Below are 15,164 nucleotides of genomic sequence, written 5' to 3'. Positions count from 1 at the left end.
ACGTGGACAAATAAAAAAAGGAGAGCTTTTTTGCAATAAATGCTTGTGTGGACGGAGGCACAAAAAGACAAAATCCAACTTTTTTCTTCTCGCTCTCTCTCTCCACTGACTGATCAACATAAGCAGCCACGCTTATGTGTCATGCAACACATGGGTGTCACGTGTGCACATGGCGCGCAAGTGTGCACGTGACACACATGTGTCACTCTCTTATTTGCTTAAAAAGGGGGGACACTGCTGATGTGGTGTGCAATGACGTGCCACCATGTCAGCTGCGAGAATGATAAAGTAAAACTATTTAAATAATATAAATACATTATGATTCTCTTTAGTATTTTTTCTCTGCATGTACATGTGGTAACTCCAAAAGGTGCGAGCGCGAAAGACGAGAGGATGAGGAATTTGTACATTTGACAGTTCAACCAAAAACAGAAAAAGAGGAAGCTTCAGAGATGATGACGCGGAGAAAGAAAAAATCAAGAGGATCTTGTGTGGGCTGATTGAAAGATAGTGAGGTTTGAGATCTGTCAAGTGTGTTCTTGGTGTCTTGGGCGTGTGGGAAGAAGCATTAGAGAAGAGGGTGAGCTTACCAGTACTCGTATATCGCTGTGATCATAGCGGAACGTAAGGATCTTAGGTAGGCATCTTCGACTTACATTGTTTCTTTCCTGGCAGCATCTTTAGCTTAATTAGGGTTTACTATCATCTTTCCACAATCATTCCACTTCCTTATGTGCCCTCTATCTCGTCTCCCACTCTATCATCATACTGTTCACACACTCAATCAATATCATATTCGTCACGTTCTCTACCACATTCGCATATTGCTTCGCTGAATTCTACGCTCATTTCCTCTTTCGTTGGTAATTTAAAGATTAATTATAACAATTACAACCTTTTACTCGATTTCACTATTTTACCTATTATAGTCTCATCTTTATTTCTCGTATCAATAATCAATATAGCAAGAAAATTAAATCCTTAATCTCCATTCTCAATTACCGACGACGAATTAAAACCCTTAAATTTAGATTATCACTTTATTACCCTCAGACCACTAATTCTTTACGAGTATATTAGTGAATCATGTTTTACATTTTTTTAAAGCATATTTATGCAAATTAATATGTTCAGAACTCAACAAAGATTCCCTCATAACTACTAGTTCAAATTTTTCCTAATTGTTACATAATCATAACATGGGCGTCATATTATTTTTAGGGTCATTTTGTGTCTTATCAATGCTTGATATAATGAGCAACTTCTTATGGATATAGCACGCTGAGTTCAAAACTTATGCCCATAATGTTTTATACCAGATTGAACTCCTCGATCATGGTTCAGGACATCTCAACATTTTTCGCCTCTACAAACCCTCTCTGTTCTGGAGTTCTAAGAGCTGAGAATGAGATAATGATGCCTCAATCATGGTCAGACTAACTTGAGGAAACCAAATCAGGACATGAAATCGGTATCAAAGCTAGGGGAGGAAGAGAGAGAGAGGAGAGAGAGAGAGAGAGAGAGAGAGAGGGGAGAGAGGGGAGAGGAGAGAGAGAGAGAGAGAGAGGGAGAGAGAGAGAGGGAGAGAGAGAGAGAGGGAGAGAGAGAGAGAGAGTAGAGAGACTGGTGGGGAAGACACCAGAGAATGAGATGGAGAGAGTGGAGAGAGACTGGTGGGGAAGACACCAGAGAATGAGATGGAGAGAGTGTAGAGAGACTGGTGGGGAAGACACCAGAGAATGAGATGGAGAGAGTGTAGAGAGACTGGGGGGGAAGACACCAGAGAATGAGATGGAGAGAGTGTAGACACCGGAGAGGGAGATAGAGGAGAATCTGCGGGAGACATCAGAGGGTGAGAGAAAATTGGAAAGAGTGTCAGAGAGTCCGGAGGGAGAGACATCAGAGAGAGAGAGAAAGAGTGACATCAGAGAGAGAGAGAAAGAGAGAGAGATGGAGAGTGACATCAGAGAGAGAGATGGAGAGTGACATGATAGAGAGAGAGGGATGGAGAGTGACATCAGAGAGAGAGAGAGAGATGGAGAGTGACATCAGAGAGAGAGAGAGATGGAGAGTGACATCAGAGAGAGAGAGAGAGATGGAGAGTGACATGATAGAGAGAGAGGGATGGAGAGTGACATCAGAGAGAGAGAGAGAGAGGGAGAGAGACATCAGAGAGAGAGAGAGAGATGGAGAGTGACATGATAGAGAGAGAGGGATGTAGAGTGACATCAGAGAGAGAGAGAGAGATGGAGAGAGACATCAGAGAGGGAGAGAGAGAGAGATGGAGAGTGACATGATAGAGAGAGAGGGATGGAGAGTGACATCAAAGATAGAGAGAGAGAGAGATGGACAGTGACATCAGAGAGAGAGAGTGTGAGAGAGACATCAGAGAGGGAGAGAGAGAGATGGAGAGTGTGAGAGAGACATCAGAGAGGGAGAGAGAGAGATGGAGAGTGTGAGAGAGACATCAGAGAGGGGGAGAGAGAGAGATGGAGAGTGTGAGAGAGACATCAGAGAGGGAGAGAGAGAGATGGAGAGTGTGAGAGAGACATCAGAGAGGGAGAGAGAGAGATGGAGAGTGTGAGAGAGACATCAGAGAGGGAGAGAGAGAGAGGGAGAGTGTGAGAGAGACATCAGAGAGGGAGAGAGAGAGATGGAGAGTGTGAGAGAGACATCAGAGAGAGAGAGATGGAGAGTGCGAGAGAGACATCAGAGAAAGAGAGATGGAGAGAATGAGAGAGACATCAGAGAGAAAGACATTATCAGAGATACAGGAAGGAACACTCCAGAGAGTAGGAAAGTGTGTGACAGAGAGAGAGATCGGAAGGGAAGACACCAGAGTCATGGAGAGAGAGAGAGAGAAAAAGAGAAACACGGAGGGAGAAGTATTTTGTACACGAATTAAGATCAAAAGGGTCGATTGAATGGTGGGGAAAGAGGAAAAAATAGCAGAAGGGTCTCACCAAAAGTCCCCGCAGGAGCAGTGACCCCCAGAGAAGTGGTGGAATCGGTTAACGTCCCTGACGACTATCTCCCTCCCCACCATCTTGGCCAGCACCTTGCTCACCGCGTGGCAGTCCACGCACACCCTCAAATTCTTCGTCACTCTGATCACCGTCCCCGGCGCCGTGCTCATTATCGCGAACACGATCGCCAGCCTCTCGCTGTGCCCCTCCAGCATGTCCCTCTTCTGCTCCTCCTCCACATCATGCAACACCCCCTCCGTGTTCGCCACGTACCCCTCCTCCCTCTCCATCCTCTCCCTCAGCGCACCCCACGCCCTGCGTATCTCCTCGTACCTCGGATGGCTCCGGTCTTCGGCAGCGAAGACGTGGACTTTGTCTTTGACCGCCACCCAGCTGCAACCCGGCTCCTTCTTCACTCCAATTCTCTTCATCTCCACTCTCACCGCCGCCGCCTCCTTCCACCGCCCCGCCGCCGCGTAGATGTTGGCCATTAGAACCTTCGCCGCCGCCTCCGCCGGCTCGAGCTTGAAGATCTCCGCCGCCGCCGTCTCCGCCAGCCCCACGTCCTTGTGCACCCGGCACGCGCCCAGCAGCGCCGCCCACACGCTCGCCGTCGGCGCCACCGGCATCGCCGAGATGAACCGGTAGGCCTCCTCCAGCCTCCCCGACCGGCCCAGCAGGTCGGCCATGGCGGCGCAGTGCTCCAGCCCCGGCGATATCCCATGCTCCTCCGTCATCGCCCTGTAGAACCCCTTCGCCTGCTCCACCATCCCTGCATGGCTGCATGCGGTGAGCACCGCCACGAAGGCCACCGCGTTGGGCTCCGGCATCCGCCGGAACATCGCCACCGCCTCCCCGGCCGGCCCGTGGAGCGCGTACCCCATGATCATCGCCGTCCACGACACGCCGTCGGGCTCGATCATCATGTCAAAGACCCGGCGGGCGGCGGCGATGAGCCCGCTCTTGGCGTACATGTCCACCAGCGCTGAGGCCACGAAGGGGTTGTCCCCGGCGAGGGCCCGGACCGCGCCGCCGTGGAGCTCGCGCCCCAGCCGCAGTGTCGTGGCCCGCGCGCAGGCCGGGAGCAGGCTCGAGAACGTCACCGCCCCCGGCCGGCCCCCCTCCCGGAGCATGCCCCGGAAGATCCTGATCGCGTCATCGCATTGCCCGTTCTGCACGGACCCAGCGATGATCGCGTTCCAGGAGACTAAGTCCTTGGCCGAGGCAGTGGAAAAGACAAACCAGGAGAGGTCTGCCCGGGAGCTCTTGGCGTAGGCATCGATGAGCCCGCTGGAGACGAAGACGTCGTCGGTCAGCCCGCGCTTAAGAGCGTAGCCGTGGGTCTCAGCCGCAGCTGCCATGGCTGCGAGCTCGGCGAAGACGGGCAGGACCGTGGAGAGGGTGAAGCTGTCCGGGTCCAGCCCGGCGCGGACCATGGCACGGACCATGGCCATGGCCTCACCGTGGAGGCCTCTCGAGGCTGCGCCGGCGACGACCGTGTTCCAGGTGACCAGGTCCCGTTGCGGCATTTCGTCGAACAGTTTACGAGCGCTGGAAACATCGCCATTACCGCCGACGCTTCCATCGCCGTGAAGCTTGGCGTAGAGGTTGAGGAGCGCATTAGCGCTGCAGAGGTCGGAGAAGAGGCCGAGCTTAAGGGAAGAGCCATGGAGGGACTCGCCGAGCTTGAGGCGGCGGGTCACAGCGCAGGATTTGAGGAGGGAGGGGAGAAGATGGCGGTTGGGTTTGGCCGGGCGGGAGAGGAACAAGGCGAGGGCGTCGTTGAACTGGCCGCGGGAGGCGTGGCGGCGGATCGCCGCCGCCCAGGAGAGATCCGACGGCGGGGATGCGGCCGCGTTGCCAAAGTTCTTGGGCGATTCAAGCATCTGAAGGTGGAGATGGGAAGCTCGCAATCCGGAAACGAGCATGGAGACGATCTTGGATGATATCTATTTATTCCATCTTCAGTTTTCGAAAAAATACAGCGGGGTGTAAGAAAATTTCGAGCTTGGTGGATTGCTGGAAACGGGTCGCCGCTCCCACCGCAGTCAGTCTGGAGATTTATTCAAACAAGAGTGTAAATTTCATGGCGATAATGATGATGATGATGGTTATAATGATGATGATGATGATGATGATGATGATGATGATGATGATGAGAGAGAGATACCCGCGAGGCAGGAGAAGCACCAAAAGCGGCTCTTGGGTGATAACCTTGCGACGGTGCGGGGGGCGTCGTCGTTGTCGTGGGTTGCGGTCTGCTGCCACGGAATCTGCCGCGTGCACGGCGTTCTTGGAGAAGGCTCGCCTCCGGATAATCTGCTCGAGATCTTTAATATGATGGACTAGAGAGAGAGATAAGATGGATCGAGATCGGAAGAGAGAGAGATGCATATAGATAGTGTTTGAGATGGGTAGTTAGATAAATATATTGAGAAAGATACGTTTGCAGATGGATTGAGAGAGGCAGAAAGATAGAGGGAGATATGGATAGATTGAAATCTGTATCGATGGATAGATGGCAGATAGGTCGGTAATTATAGAGAGGGATATAAAGATAGATGGATGAATTGGAGATAGGCAGATAGATAGACATGAAGAGAGATAGATATACAGATGGATGGATAATTGATATGCAGATAGATAGAAATAAAGAGAGATAGATATGGAGATGGATTGATAGTTAATTGGTAGATCGAAATATAATGAGAGATAAAAATGAAGATTAATAGAAGTAGAGAGATATATATGAGAAGATAGATGGACAAATCGAGGGATATGGATATGAATATGAAATAGAGAAAGAAAGGAAGATAGATAGCGAGGGAGGGGATGGTAGAAAGATAGGTAGATCGATAGATAGAGAGGGTAGAAAGAGAAATATAAATGGATATATAGAGACACGCATAACAATAGAAAAAGTGATGGTTAGAAAGAAAGAGAGAGAGAGGTAGAAAGATAGATGAATAGAAACATAGGTAGAAAGATAGAGAGATGTAGATTGAAACATAGGTCGAAAGATAGAGAGAGAGATAGGTAGAAAGACAGAAAGGTATTGAAAGATTGATGAGAGATTAGTACAAAGATAGATGAATAGATATGTAGAGACAGGAACATAGATGAGAGATTAGTACAAAGATAGATGAATAGATATGTAGAGACAGGAACATAGATGAGAGATTAGTACAAAGATAGATGAATAGATATGTAGAGACAGGAAGATAGATGAGAGATTAGTACAAAGATAGATGAATAGATATGTAGAGACAGGAAGATAAATGAGAGATTAGTACAAAGATAGATGAATAGATATGTAGAGACAGGAAGATAGATGAGAGATTAGTACAAAGATAGATGAATAGATATGTAGAGACAGGAAGATAGATGAGAGATTAGTACAAAGATAGATGAATAGATATGTAGAGACAGGTAGATAGATGAGAGATACATAGAGAGAGATATAGAAAGATATATTGAGATACATATAAAGATTGATAAGAGATAAGAAGAAAGATGAATACATATGTAGAGATAGATAGATTGATAGATGAGAGATATATAAAGAGATATTTGGAAAGATATACAGAAATAGGTAGAAAGATTGATAAGAGATAAGAAGAAAGATGAATACATATGTAGAGATAGATTGATAGATGAGAGATACCTAAAGATTTATATACGGAAAGATATATAGAGATAATTAGAAAGATAGATAATACATAAGAAGAAAGATGAATACATATGTAGAGATAGATAGATTCATAGATTGATAGATGTGAGATACATAAAGATTTATATATGGAAGATATATAGAGATAGGTAGAAAGATTGATAATAGATAAGTAGAAAGATACATGGATATATATAGAAATAGATAGAGAGAGCCAAATCGAAACATACGTAGAATGATAGACCAAGAGACATAAACAGACATAAATATGAAGATGGATTGATAATAGATAGGTAGATCAACAGAAAGATAGGAGATAGAAATATAGATGGAGAGTGAAAGAAAGAAAGATAGAGATGGAGAGAGGAGTCTCACTAACATGGGAAAGGCGAAGGAACGGATGCTGCTGGCGTCAGAACGGCGAGGACCGGCGAAGGAGGAGAGCTCATCGTTATCCTCGAGAGCGTCGTTATCTTCGCCGGAGCCGGCCTCGGACGGAGGGCTAGACACTGTAACTCCGTCGGCCGCTCCTCCTTGGAGGTCGGGAAGGTCTTCAAAGACAGCGTCGATGACTGGCACTTGTTCGCCGGAGAAATTGGCGTTGGTGATGTGAATGCTGAACAGCGACTCGTTGGACGCGGCGCTCCACTCCGGCGGCGTCTCCGGCGCTGCCTTCTCGAACACCGACGCTGGAATCCTGCTCGGATCGTATCCCAGAATATCCTCCGTCTCCGTCCTCCCTATCTCTCTCATCCCTGTCCTGCGGTCGTCTGCGAAACCCAAGAGTTATCCTTAAGGTTCACGGCGGACGAGTGTATTGGGATGAACGGTATTGGCAGAAAGAGATGAAGAAAGACATGGCTAGAGAGAGAGATAGACTGTTTTGGGATGAACGGCATTGAAAGAGAGTTGAAGAAGGAAATGGCTAGAGAGAGAGAGGTAGACTGTATTGGGATGAACGGTATTGACTGAAAGAGATGAAGAAAGACATGGCTAGCGAGAGAGAGAGAGAGAGGTAGACTGTATAGGAATGGATGGCATTGAAAGAGAGATGAAGGAAGACATGGCTAGAGAGAGAGAGGTAGACTGTATTGGGGTGGACGGTATTGAAAGAGAGATGAAGAAAGAGATGGCTGGTGGGAGAGAGAGCGAGAGAGAGGCAGACTTACTAGGATGGACTGTGTTGATTGAAAGAGATGAAGGACATGGTTAGAGAGAAAGAGAGAGAAGGTATTGGGATGGACTGCATTGATAGAAGGAGATGAAGAAAGACATGTCTAGAGAGAGAGAGAGGTAGACTGTATAGGGATGGACGGCATTGAAAGAGAGATGAAGAAGGACATGGTTAGAGAGAGAGAGACTGTATTGGGATGGACGGCATTGAAAGAGAGGACATGGTTAGAAAGAGAGAGAGGGAGTCTGTATTGGGATGGACGGCATAGACAGAAAGAGATGAGGAAAGACATGTCTAGAGAGAGAGAGAGGTAAACTGTATAGGGGTAACGGCATTGACAGATGATGATGAAAGACATGGCTAGAGAGAGAGAGGAAGACTGTATTGGGGTGGACAGAGATGAATTAAGACATGGCTAGAGACTGTGTTGGGGTGGACGGCATTGAAAGAGAGATGAAGAAAGACAAGGCTAGAGAGAGAGAGGAGTAGACTGTATTGGGGTGGACGGCATTGACATGGCTAGAGAGAGAGATGAAGAAGGACATTTCTAGAGAGAGAGAGAGGTTGTCACCGGAGATTAGGGTTTCGTGGAAGGCATTGACATCGGAAGTGGCCTTGTAGATCTCCTCGAGCCTCGCGGAGAGAGTCGGAATCAAGCCTTTGAGAGACGCCGAATGTTGCAGAGTTTTCATCGAATCAACCTCAACATTGACGCTGTCCATGGCGTCCGGAGTCTCAAGTTCCCTTCTCTCTCTCTCTCTCTCTTCTCCTCTCTCTCTCTATTCCTCTCCCTAAAAACCATTAGAGTTTCTATTTCACGACGAGAAGAAGACGTCGGGAACGGTGACAGTTGTCTCTTCTCGGCTTCCCGCTGGCCGGAGCTTCACCGTTGCCGTCAACCGCCATGACCGCCCCCAGTCAAATCCTATGCACGCTTCTTGTTAAGGAAGACAGAGAGATGGTCATAGAGAGAGAGAATAATCCCATGCAAAAACTATAAATAGCTGAGAGGCAGCGAGTTAGGCAGCCAGCAAAGACGAACAAGGGAAAAGGCGGTTATGGTGAAGAGTTTTGACCACGAGGAGACTATTTTACTTGCCTCCTTGTTGATAAGATAGAACTTGACTCTGTCGCCATGGAGGCAACGTCTAGAGTGAAAAAAACAATCAGAGACATAGAAAGAGGGAGAGAGAAAAACTAGATGTTATTAATTGTAACCCCACAAATCTCTACAGGACATTTTGGTTTGTATTTATAGTACTGTTACAACGAATCCCATCCAGATAGAATCATGATGGTTAGATTCTATCTTATATATGTTTTATCTAACAAAATATAATCCTAGCCTCATAACGAGTGTTGGGCACATGTTCATTTCTTAATTGTATGTTATCTTACCATAGCCTCTAGCCTCCTAGTGAATATAACGGCTCATATTCTTTTTTTGGTAGTCTGTTATTTAGCTTAAGTCATATTGGTCTGTCGGTGATGCATGGCTTCTACAAAGATTCATTTCTTTAGAGCTATGTGGTTACCCAAGGTCAATAAAATGGTTATTTGATGGAGGATAAATACATTTCATATGGAATAATATGTGTAAAGATTGTTTTGGCATTTCTCATTCTTCAATGAGCAAGAACTTGACAAAGCTACGAGCTCTTAAAAATATGGGTCGTCTTCCTTAAGGGACTCACCTTTCATGACCTTAACAAAGAGGGTATTCTCCTATGTGAAGGTCTAAAGAGTTGGATATGTCACTCGCTCGCCTTTGTTGCCTAGGTTTATACAACCTTGAGTTGTATCATTCTTCTCCCTTACCTATCATGGCCTTGAATAGGGGACTCCTCTGTGAGCTCATATTGATGGTTATAATGTGGTCTTCAAGACAACCACACTTCCATGTCATATTTAATTTAATTGAAATATATGTTTGTTCGTTATTATTCCCTGTGATGTTTATAATGAAATCATTGAATGTAAGCAATGACAAAGTGGATTATGGTGAGATCACTAGTCTTTATATGTGTATTCTACATACCTAGATCCATAGGATACTCAAGACGGACACTAAAACATCTGGAAATAATATCACTGGTCATGTGGCCATTAGAGTAGAAGCACAAAGAATTGATGGTGGGTGATCTTTGGGGAAAGATTTCATTTGATTGATATGTATGAATCCCTTAATATTTGTATAGCTAATTGTGAATCGGGCCGATTCATGTTATGATTTTGTTAGTGGTCCTAAAACCTGAAATGCCAAAAGGATCTTATGGACAGATGACTTACAGATCCCTACTCATATGATTCAAATTAGTTTATCTTAGATATAGAGAGAAGTCCACAGAGGTGATTGGATGGTCAAGATGGGATCATTTCCCTTGCTATAAGAGGATATCAACTCCAGGAAGAAAATGCATTGGATTCTGATAAGATTAGTCGAGATGTTGGTGAAGGGGTTCTCCAATGGTTTTCATTGCACATCATTACTAAGTAGAATGACAGATTTTGATGACGATTAACTATACCTTCAATAGATTGGGATTCTCGTGTAGAAGAAGGATTATATGTACACAAGAAATTATCACGGTAAATGCTGCATGAAAGATTTTACATACTCCTACATATCATCTTGAGCACAAGGTATAGTTTGGCTTATCCTCACTTATTTCTTCTAGATGTGATCTTTATTGAAATGTTAGTAGATAAATGAGAATTATGTAATAGTTATGCAAATGAACAATTTTGCTCATCCAATATTTCGATCTCAATGTCTTCAATATTTAATATTTTAAAATTATAAGTTCTCAAATCTCATACACTCAATATGTATATCTCTATCAATCGATTTCCCCTTGAGCTCCCAAATTCTCTATTTACATTCTTTGTCATAAAAAATCCATAATTCTTACTAAATTTTACATCAACTACTCTCATCAATCCTATATAGTAACTCTCCAAATTTCCTATCTATCTCATTGTTATCTCAAAACTAGTATTAATATCATAACTTATCTTCAACCTCTATATTATCTCTCAAATGCCATTTGTGATGTTATTTTTCAGTTGAAACTGTCCTTTATTTTATTTTTTACTCAAAATACTCACTCTTGTTCAGATATCCCCTTTTATTCTTTTTATATATACTCAAATCACATGGGAAAGTAAATTACACTCTCTAATTGATAGTTACTTAAAATTTTAAACCTTATCTTTTTATCTTTGTTTATCAATTCAATCCAAATAATACTTTGCATATCCTCTATTACCATTCATGTAAAGTATCTTTCTTTTAAATAGTTTCAACTATGCTTAATATGAAATAGATAACAATAGATTTCGAAAATAATTATTCTACATCAAAGTTTTTGCTTCTTCTTTTCTGTATAAAATCATGAACTCCTCGAGCGTTCAAACATGCAACATGTCAGCCAGAGATAATTTCCAAATTACCTTAATGTATATCCAATATTACTCCCTAAACTTGGTTTTTCTCCATTTTTATCTTTCTCATAATTTTATTCACCTTCAAGTTATTTCAGAATATTATAAGTAAATTTTAATTATCAATAATTTCGAATGAGGATCAATACCGTGAAAATATTGACTATTGTTTAAGATCGAGAAGTACTTTCTGATTTGTCTACCCTTTTTGTCCCTAAACTAAATTTCCTCAAAATAATTTTACTAGTGAATTACATTTAGAAGCATAAGTTAAAATTTATGAATCTAATACGAGTTTGAGATCAAAACTAGTCATTTGACGGATAATCCCTTTAAATTATAGGTTAAAATGTATGAATTTTCCCTCTCAAAAAGAGACAGTTTTTTGCTGTGACAACCCACTACGGTCAGACAATCTGTGATAAAACAAGAAAGAGCTGATTGAATCATGTATATGTTATTATATTAAATCAAACTTTGTAAACATCGAATACATCCTAAAGTTTAGGTCATACAGGTATCACTACCTGAGACAGATAATAAACTTCATTTTCAAAAAACATCTATTTCACCAGTTTAATGTGCTATGAAAATCCAGTTAACTTGATCATCTTAAAGAGACTAATTAATAACATATTATATACACACTGATAATGGCATCTTACATTTGTACCCTTTTATTCATCTTTTGATAAGAAATCATGAGAATAATTCATGTTATCATTCAAGTTATTAATTTTCAAAAATCTTTAATAGTATGTATTAAAATTTTGATATTTTATTGCAAGATAATAATTGTATAAAACAATCTATACAATATATAACAGAATAGTTTGAGATTAAAGCATGATTTTATTATCTTTATGGTTAATTATATTTTAAAATTTTATGTTTTCATGAATTGGTTGTCAAAATAAATAGATTCATAAATAAATTATCATATTATGCAATTGGTACAAATGGACTTAACTTAGAATTTATTAAATGGATTTCAATAACGCAAAAGTTTATTAAAAACCAAGTAAGATAACATAAAATTAATCAATTTCTCCATTATATTCAAACATTGACATTAGGCTGTTGATGTGGCAATAATAAGATGATATTAAGCCGGCTTAGTTTAACTATGATCTTTCAATGACAACAAATTAACCCAGTTTTAACTTCAGTTTTAATTATTAGACCTCTCCATTTTTTACCTTTTTATTCTTATGATATTCTAATTATCGCAATAATTTTTAAAGTAAAATTCTTACTTTTCTGGATTTTCAGGTATTTTTATGGAACTTATTTATAATAATATTTTAAACTGCAGTATGCTCTTAGAGACTTATTGAGATGATTTTATGAATTTTAAATGTGATATATTTCGGCGCATTATGGAATAAGAATAACAACTCAATGAGGCATTAATAATAAAATTAATTTTTGTTTTTTAATGAGAAGATAAATGTGGCAACCTGAAAAATGATTCTGAGACATAGATCACAGTAATTGTGATTAATGTGTTGAAAATGTGTTAGCAGGAGAAAGAGCTGAGATTGAAATTATAATAAATGTTGTTTAAAAATCGGAATGAATGGACATAAAAGGTGAGGTGCCAATCTCTGAAAGGATGAAATGCATTTATCTGGTATTGCCACATAACACATTAATTTTTTTCATAATTTCTGAAAACCTAACTCCTTTTACAAGTCTGATTGAGATTTGTAAGATGTGTGAACTGAGGTCAAAGTTGACTTTTAGGTGCATATTTTTGCAAGTCGGAGGATAAGTATGAATGCAAATTAATATGTGGTCATTGTAACTCCGGAACATGGAAATTTGTTTCAGAACGTTAATGAAATATCTAGTGATCCCTATGTTTCAGGAAAAAAATTTAAAATAAATATTTATATGTTTCCTCTGCCATCCATACCCTTGGATCCATAAATAATCCCACATATCTAGTAAAAATCATTTATAATTTCTCCTACAATGGTAGACAAATTGAAAGAGAAATGAAACTTGTTACAGATCCCTATATTCCTTCTGCAACTATTTCGTCCATCCTTCCATGTTTTATACACAATCCTTAATTTCTATCTTCTGGATTCTCACCATCATATTTATTTTAACCTCTTGTGTTATAAGATTTTAATTCCCATGCATTTAATTATCAATGAGAATTCAGCACCCTAAAATTGAGTTCATCTCATTCTTGTTTTCCAACTTTAGAGGATCCATTTTTATTTCATTTCCCTCATTCTTCCATTATGGTTGATTTATATATTGTTTTAAATTCTTCCTTCCTAAGGAAGGCCCTTGACCTTGCCATTCTTATAAAACTAACTTTTCATAGCTTGATTTTAATATGAACTATAATAAAAATTCTGAAACTGAACTAAAACTTACCTAAACTATCAAATTTCTTCATTTGACTCGATTTAAAACTTTTGATATTTAATTCAAGGGAATTGGTTTGACAAATCATTCAAATGAAAGGAAAGACACTAAATTATTAAACGTTTAAAGTAAATATGCTTAGTTTTAAGAAAAATGATGAATCTTAGTTTTCCACATTTTTCGTTAATGTGTAGAACCTGAGATAAAGCATTTTTGGTTTAATTTCATGATTACTTTAGACGAAATTTGATAGTTTAGGTAAGTTTTAGTTCAGTTTCAGATTTTTTATTATAGTTCATATTTCCTTTCATCCCTAAATGTTGTTTAGTTAATTCATAAATATCCATCTGGTGCCAAAAAAATTTCCATCAGTTTTTGCAACCACTTCTACCCAATTGAGCTAATTTTTCATGCACTGCATTTATCCGATCAGTATCATTTAATGCTTTATGTATTCACTTGGGTTCTATTTGTGATGTGAAAGTGACATCTGCATTATCTCACAATGAGGATATAATCATTTTTTTCTTTTTTATCACTTTTAATGAATCATTAGGATGATTCCAGGAAAAATTATATGTATCTCAGTCGAATAATAATTTCCTTGTCCTATGATGATGATTCATTAAGATTATCCAATTCCGTACCCCACATTTATGACATCCTCTAATTTATTCATCAGTGTCCCTCTGTTCATTATTTTTTCCTCTACTGTTCCGATTCCTATGTCATCATTTTACTTCTTCCCCAGTTTCTAAAACTTACAATACTTAATTTTGGACGAAGATCAAGTGGAGTTTGTTCAGAATGGAGAAAACCAGAAAGAAATATGCATGCATAAAATTACTGAATGAGAATCAAAATACAAAGTCACTACCATGGAAAGACTTTTGAAGGTATTCCTTTCTTTGCAGGTATGATATCATGAAATCTGTACCAATTTGATAGCCGAAAACTATATTTTCTTATCGTTTTTCTTTAACAAACAATAGCCGACCTGTTTTCTACGTCTCTTGATCCATAAACCACTTTCAGGACGGCGACCAAGATATTTAGTTGGATTCATTATACAGAAAAAGAATTAAAAGAAAATCAAAGATTTGTACTCGGCTTTATTTATTTTTTGTACTCCATTCTATTTGCTCTTTAGCTTCTGCCCAATGTTATTTCGTTCCTCTTATTCACTTTATTCTATTTCTTCTGCTCCAAAATTTTGCCGAATTAAATAACAGAAGAAATCAAATCAAAAGATTAAGGGAATTCTAGCGATAAGGGTATATCAAGAAAGCGGATAGGTCGAGTACTTAGAGGTGATTATTTCGATGAGGTCAAAAAATTAACTCACATAGTTGGATGCTTCATAACACGCAATATACTCTCTGCTGCTGTTGTAAAACATACTGTAGTCTAATAATCTGTCAAATTTAGATACCAGGAAATAATAAAATACTACAAAGTTAGTGGAATATGGAAATTTGAGACGAAAGAGATATATCAGGGTCAGGTGAAAAGGGTGTCAGAACAA

General features: G+C 40.6%; 1 protein-coding gene across 1 annotated transcript; it reads right to left on the bottom strand.

Annotated features, from left to right (window-relative positions):
* Positions 1-2,878: 2,878 nt before the first annotated feature.
* LOC144710615 (putative pentatricopeptide repeat-containing protein At3g23330) lies at positions 2,879-5,296 on the bottom strand. Its single transcript, XM_078584426.1, has 2 exons — positions 5,137-5,296; positions 2,879-5,019 (listed from the first exon to the last, which is right to left on the bottom strand). The coding sequence occupies exon 2, from the start codon at positions 4,892-4,894 to the stop codon at positions 2,960-2,962; it is 1,935 nt and encodes a 644-aa protein (XP_078440552.1). The 5' UTR covers positions 4,895-5,019; positions 5,137-5,296; the 3' UTR covers positions 2,879-2,959.
* Between the last annotated feature and the right edge of the window lie 9,868 nt (positions 5,297-15,164).

This window comes from Wolffia australiana, chromosome 12 (genome assembly GCF_029677425.1).
Source record: "Wolffia australiana isolate 7733 chromosome 12, ASM2967742v1".
Taxonomy (NCBI): Eukaryota; Viridiplantae; Streptophyta; class Magnoliopsida; order Alismatales; family Araceae; genus Wolffia; species Wolffia australiana.
The sequence above is the reverse complement of the archived record's forward strand: the minus strand, read 5'-3'. Positions and strand labels throughout refer to the sequence as shown.